General features: G+C 45.5%; 1 protein-coding gene across 1 annotated transcript; it reads left to right on the top strand.

Moving 5' to 3' along the window:
* Positions 1–302: 302 nt before the first annotated feature.
* On the top strand, positions 303–5,361 carry LOC127309758 (very-long-chain 3-oxoacyl-CoA reductase 1). Its single transcript, XM_051340492.2, has 4 exons — positions 303–716; positions 797–1,085; positions 1,284–1,353; positions 4,888–5,361. The coding sequence occupies exons 1-4, from the start codon at positions 341–343 to the stop codon at positions 5,212–5,214; spliced, it is 1,062 nt and encodes a 353-aa protein (XP_051196452.1). The 5' UTR covers positions 303–340; the 3' UTR covers positions 5,215–5,361.
* The last annotated feature ends 1,222 nt before the right edge of the window (positions 5,362–6,583 follow it).

The raw sequence follows: 6,583 nt of genomic DNA, 5'->3' as shown, positions 1-6,583 counted from the left end.
TTAAACGCCATCGCCCATCGCTCACACCCACACGACACTATCTCGCCATGCTTCCATTTGCACAGCACAGCTCACGCTGCTACAGTGTCACGGTGTTTGATTCCTTTTGTCCTCCATTGATTGATACGGTGTACAGATCACGTTGATTGCAAACAGAGAAAAGCCGCTGAAAAAATTGTATCGTACTGTAGATTCCATTAACTGATCACGCCGATCGTACGATAAGAAGCATCAGCTGCACCCGTTGCGATCTGCTAGCGCTAAGATGTTTTATATATAGCGACATCGATCGTATTAGTTCATTTGCAAGAATCCCTAAGCTCGCCCGGGAAAAGAGGGAATGAAGATGGGCAGCAACGAGGTTCTCTTCAGGCAGCAGGAGCCGGCATGGTTCGTCTCGCTAGCCATCCTTGGCGCCCTGTACGTCGCCGCCGTCGCCTTCCGCATCCTCTTCCTCTCCCACCTCGTCTTGCTGCTTCCTTGCCGCACCACCGACCTCCGCCGCCGCTACGGCGCCTGGGCCTTGGTCACCGGCCCCACGTCTGGCATCGGCCAGTCGGTCGCCCTCGAGCTCGCCCGCCGCGGCCTCAACCTCGTCCTCGTAGGCCGCGACCCAGCCAAGCTCCAGGACATGGCAGACACCATCTCCAACACCAACGCCTCCGTGCAAACCAAGACCGTCGTGGTCGACCTCGCCCTCATCGCCACGCCGCAAGGTCCAAGTGCAACCACGCACGCACACACGTACGCGCGACACGATCTGCTAGCTGTACTGATCGGCGTATTTGACTGCCAGGCGACGAGGCGCTTCGGCTGCTCCGGCAGGCGGTGGCGGGGCTCGACGTTGGGGTGCTGGTGAACAACGCCGGCCTGGCGAAGCCGTGCGCGGTGTACCTGCACGAGGCGGACGTGGAGGCCTGGGTGAGGATGATCCGGGTGAACCTGTGGGCGCTGACGGAGGTGACGGCGGCGGTGCTGCCGGGGATGGTGGAGCGGGGCAGGGGCGCCGTCGTCAACATCGGCTCCGGGACCACCAAGGCCATCCCTTCCTTCCCGCTCTACTCCATCTACCACGCCTCCAAACGGTACAACTGTTCTGTCGTCCACGTAGTACAATTTTCAATAAACATAACTGTGGTATACTCGGGTATACCAAGTGGTACAACGTTATGATTTCAAAAAAAGTGGTACAACGTTATTTTTTTTAAAGCTTTCCATATTTTCTAGTTGAGTTAAACAAACAGAGAGACAGTTAATTACAGAGGGTTAAGTTAAAATTTCAGGTACGTTGCTCAGTTCTCCAGGAGCCTTTATGTTGAGTACAGGGGCAAAGGAATCGACGTACAATGTCAGGTTAGTCAACTAAGTCAAGTGAAACTTTGAGAACTTTCTTTTTTAATGAACTTTGAGAGCATGGGTCAAGTAAAACTACAAGAATTTTGAGTACTCCCTCCAATTCATAAGGAACTAAATCTGCGACACTTATTATGGATGAAAAAAGTACTCCCTCCGTTTCATTTTGTAGTGTATATACTTTTTTGGCACGGAAATTAGCGCAAGATTATTCTTTACATAAATTACTATGTCTCTACAGCTTGTAAACTTTCTAGTTTCCCACTACGGATCTACAAGTAATTTAATTACTAGAGTAGTTTTTTACAAGCTGAAATTACACGCTCCCCAAAAAACAAGCAAATGCAAGCTAACCAAAGTGACCCGTGCAAATTTTATTCTGAAAACTCTTACGTATCATTTCGTTGGTGCTATTTTGGTACTAATCTCCGCAACGCGAAAACCATCCATCACTGCGCAACGAACGAATCAGAAACGTGCATACATACCTCTTACTGCGGTGGAGCTTGATAAAAAGCTGGCAAAAAGAAATTCCTTCAGAGCTTGATAAAAAAGTGTGTGTGTGTGGTGGGTGGGTGTGTGTTGGGGGGGGGGGGGGGGGGGGGGGCGGCCCCCCTGACTTGAACTAAGGTACGCCAATGGCTGCTGCTGCATTCCTGGCCATTATCATCCGCCGATCAACGATTGGCTTGACGACGACCAGGCCGATCATTTTTTTTAGTGTTCCAGGGTGATTATCCATCACCTTCCTCCATGTAGCCATTTATATGGCGTGGCGTGCCCGTGCGCACACACGCCATCACAATTCAGAGAGATAATCATACATAATAATATTATACATACATTGGACCGACACTCACTGATCTTATCTTGCAAGGGCACCGGTGGAGTCGATATGCTGAAGCGCAGGTAGCATCTTTTTTTCCAAGCGATCTAACATAGGATCGATTTTCATTACCATCAAGATAACGAAAAACAATAGGTGTTCAAAAAGTAGCAGGAAAAAATAGAAGAGGGATCGCCGTCTACTGAAGCGTTTAGAGAGGTTTTTATAGAACCAATTACAACTCATCAAAAACCACACAGCGCAGGTAGCATCTGGTACCAAGGACCGCTGCCACGCATCCTTCCAAGGCGGAGATCCCCAAACGCTCGCCGCCGGCCGTAGGCAACCGACACGGTCTATCGTGGCCTCGTCCCTCGCCCACTGCACCAGGACGTGCACCATATGATTTACGGTAGTATCGCCGCCTGACTTGAACTAAGTTACGCCAATGGCTGCTGCTGCATTCCCGTTGTTCCTGACCCTTATCGTCCGCCCATCAACGATCAGTTTGATGACGACCAGGCCGATCATCTTTTTTTTTTGAGTGTTCCAGGCTGATCATCTGATTATCCATCACCTTCCTCCCTGTAGACATTTATATAGCGTGACGTGCCCGTGCGCACACACACATCACAATTTAGAGAGAGATAATCCTACACAATCATATTATACATACAACGGACCGACACTCACTGATCTTATCTTGCAAGGGCACCGGTGGAGTCGATATGTCGAAGCGCAGGTAGCATCTTTTTTTCCACGCAGTGTCGGTTCCTCGCATCTTGACGGATGTGGAGGAAGCTACCCCGTGGATTATGTCACGGAGAAGACAGATTGCGCGCTACATATGTTATTGAGGACCGCGTCCGTTAAGGTGGCGGTCGGCTATGTGTACCCAAGTGAAGATGGAGCAATGCACCATCATATGTCCATTCCACCTGGTTGTGTTCGTGTCGAGGTGGATGAAGTTGTTCCGGGTTTTGAAACATTGGAGCTTGATATTCCTAGAGGTGAAGATGAGAGGACACTGGCCGATGTCAAGCACGGTTTCGCCCTATGGCCGAAGAAGTACGTCGTCCTTTTGCAAAGGCCACCGACTCCTCCACATGAGCAGCAAATGCCATCGACTCCTCCTGGTAGCAGTCCTCGTGAGCAGCCAAGTCCACACGTTTACTCGATTGCTTTGTGTATATATAGTTCGACTCGGAGTGTACCACTATGGTACATGTAATAGATAGTATGCCTCGGAGAGTACCACTACACATGAAGATCGATCTTCATGCATGTACTACTTTATTCTGGTGCATCGACTTGATATGCATCGAAGAGTACTACTTATGCAATTACATGTGTGTTATATTATATGCACCAACTTGATATGCATCACCTTGATCTTCATGTACTACGTAAACCCAAACGCGTTTCTGGTGCATCGACATGATACGAAACGCTCTGATACCCCTAAACCCCTCCTAAAACCCTAAACCCTGAATTCTCTGCCGCGGCAGAGATTTCTGCATTTTCTCTGCCGCGGCAGACAACCTTTGGTACCGGTTTGTAATACAAACCGGTGCAAACCGGTACCAAAGCTCCCTCGCTGTGCGCTCTCCTGGGCGCCCACGTGGAGGCACCATTAATACCGGTTCGTAAGGAACCGGTACGAAAGGGGGGGCCTTTTGTACCGGATCTTTTATACCGGTTGAGAAACCGGTGCAAATGGCCCTTACGAACCGGTATAGATGAGCCTTTTTCTACTGGTGCATACTGAAAAAATCATAAAAATATGAATGAACACGCAAAAAAACGCTCATAAATTTAGAATAGAAATTATTCCTTTGATTGCATACTTAGCCTTAAATTTGAAGTGTATTGACTATTTCATGTTTCTCATTTATTTAATTTATGTGTAAGCTTTAGTCAACAAGAAGCATTCATTGTATAAGATCTGAGGTGATCAAGAGAACATGAAGCAGCCCTGTTGAAACAAATATACATATGTATTACCGGATGTTTTACTACCTAGAATAGAATCCTAGATCACTCACCCACAGAAGATCCACTCAATTCAAAATCAAACGTGCATGTTTCTAGAAAAAATGTTTAGCTCGTAGGTGTTTCACACTGACAGTTAGGCTCCTATCAGTGATGGATCCAGCCCAATTCATTAGGGTAGGGCGCATGTCTAAATTAGGCTCGGCATTTTCTTTTCTTTTTCTACCTTTTCTAGATGGTATATGTGTTGGGCTAAATTTTAGGCCCCACCCTTCCACCCCTTGCTCTACCACTGCTCCTACGTGTTTTACCTTACCGGATCGGGGAAGAGTACATGCTTTTGGAAAATCTTCTACCTCCTAGGTGGTTCACACAATATGATCGGGGCAGACCGGCAGGAGAGGCGAATCCAGCCCATGCTAGCCGTTGGATTTTTAGCGTTAGAGATCTATGAATGATAGATTTCAGTTCATTATCACAAATCAATGGTAGAGAAGACTCCATGGTTGTTTTGGCGGGAAAGCTGGGATGGAGGTGGAAATCCTAATCTACACTATAGTAGCAGAGCAGTGTAGATAAAATAGCAATTCAATTTAAAATTTGTCAATATTTATCTACTATAGAATCTAAGGCTTGTTATGCCAATGAATTGATTTAGATTCAATAAAATCATGGTTGACTTGATTTAAATTCATGTGTCGTGCAAGTACGTACAGGCACCACTCTTCGTGGAGACGAAGATGACGATGGGTGTGGCGGTATCCCGCAAGCCGCGAGGCCTCTTCTCAAGGCTAATGATGCCGACGTCTGATGAGTATGCGAGAGCGGCGGCATGCTGGATCGGTCATGGCCCACTCTGCATGCCTAACCTGGGCCACCGGCTCCAGTGGTGCATTTGTCATGTTGTACCAGATTACATGCTCGATGTATTGGTCCTCCGCGTGAGCCTATGGCATAGAGTTATTTTCCAGCGCCTCAGGACGAAGAGGGCATCACGGACAACTGTCATCAACGACGGAGTTCAGCCTCGGAAACAAGCCTAACCGGTTTGTCCTGCATCATTTGCTAGTGTGTACGTACAAATATCTGGTTGTTATGTGTTTAAAATATATGCCTTGGAGACAATCATGCGATGTTGATTTTTTTAATGGTATTCATTAGTTATTTACATTTCCATGAACATTGGCACTCATATGTATCAACGATGTGTATGTTGTTTGTCAAATTAAGAATTCTTTGATGATTATATTCAAGGGCCCTAGACATAAGGATATGCCGACCGAAAATGCACGTCTAAACCCGAGGTCATATGCTCCTAACTAAATAAAAAATTGCTAAAAATAGTAAACAAAATTAAAAAGAAGATCTAACCTTTTTTTACGATGAACATGAGAATGTGTTCTAACTGCAAGCAACATTGTGGACCTAAATGACATGTTTGGTGGCCTATGCAAAAGTAACAAAATTTAATGCTGCTTGGAGCATTTGGACTTGTTGTTTGCAGCAATCATATTTGTTTTTTTTTTCATAGACCAATACATGTATATTTTTTCAGAGATTTTTTTGGCATGCTATTGTAACACATGTTAATGTTCATTGCACAAAAAAATCAGAATTCTTTGATTTTATTTGCTATTTTTCTAATTTTTTCATTGGAGCAGGAGCATATGAGCTTGAGAGCAGAAAAACCTTGTCCTAACTGACACATATCTTTTCAATTACTAGACCCATGTTGAGCCTCCCCTGGTGCGGTGGATATGGTGATGTTTGATGCACCGCCTCGGTACACATCAATAGATAACGTCATATTGTTTGTGGGGCGAGGAGCATGGTTCATTGTAGAACATTTACTATAAACTACATTGTGCATGACATTAAGTGAAGCAGGGAACATCAAGTTTAGAATGCGGGAGTGTTCAAACGACCTACGGCTATTAGCAGTGGGTCTCTTCCCCACAAGGTAACCCGAGGTTCAATAATTGAAGTTCCAACGTGTTAGGAAATGTCATCGCTCATAACGAAAATAAATAAGTCCAACTTATTTATCTGATTGCATAGTAAAAAAGAAGGTTTGGCTGATGATATTGCTTGCTCCACATGTCTCTAGAGTTACATTCTAGTGAATGAGGTAGGTTCTTTCATGTTGTGCTTTCCACCAAGGTTGACTTTCTATGTAGCATGGTAACTATCTAAAATAAACATGTAGCATTATGGCTTAATTTTCTAACCGCCATCAATTGTCTAATTTTTGTAGACATTCATCAACTAGATGAACGTTGAAGGCGCATTGACTTGCATCGCATAATTAGTACTTACCTCATGGCTCATGTAATTTGCTTTCTTTAGTTTTGGAGTAAGATTGATGTGGCGAGCTCACCTATCAAAGATTCTTCCTTCCATGTTGTATCAGAC

Source organism: Lolium perenne, chromosome 6 (assembly GCF_019359855.2).
Source record: "Lolium perenne isolate Kyuss_39 chromosome 6, Kyuss_2.0, whole genome shotgun sequence".
Lineage (NCBI taxonomy): Eukaryota > Viridiplantae > Streptophyta > Magnoliopsida > Poales > Poaceae > Lolium > Lolium perenne.
Note: the sequence above shows the minus strand (reverse complement) of the source record. Positions and strands in the feature narration are given on the sequence as shown.

Excerpts from the sequence above, each read along its gene's own strand:
- LOC127309758 (XM_051340492.2), top strand. The coding sequence starts at position 341 with ATGAAGATGGGCAGCAACGAGGTTCTCTTCAGGCAGCAGGAGCCGGCA. Across the intron at positions 717-796 it reads CCTCATCGCCACGCCGCAAG|GCGACGAGGCGCTTCGGCTG; the intron begins GTCCAAGTGCAA and ends TTTGACTGCCAG. Across the intron at positions 1,354-4,887 it reads GAATCGACGTACAATGTCAG|GCACCACTCTTCGTGGAGAC; the intron begins GTTAGTCAACTA and ends AAGTACGTACAG.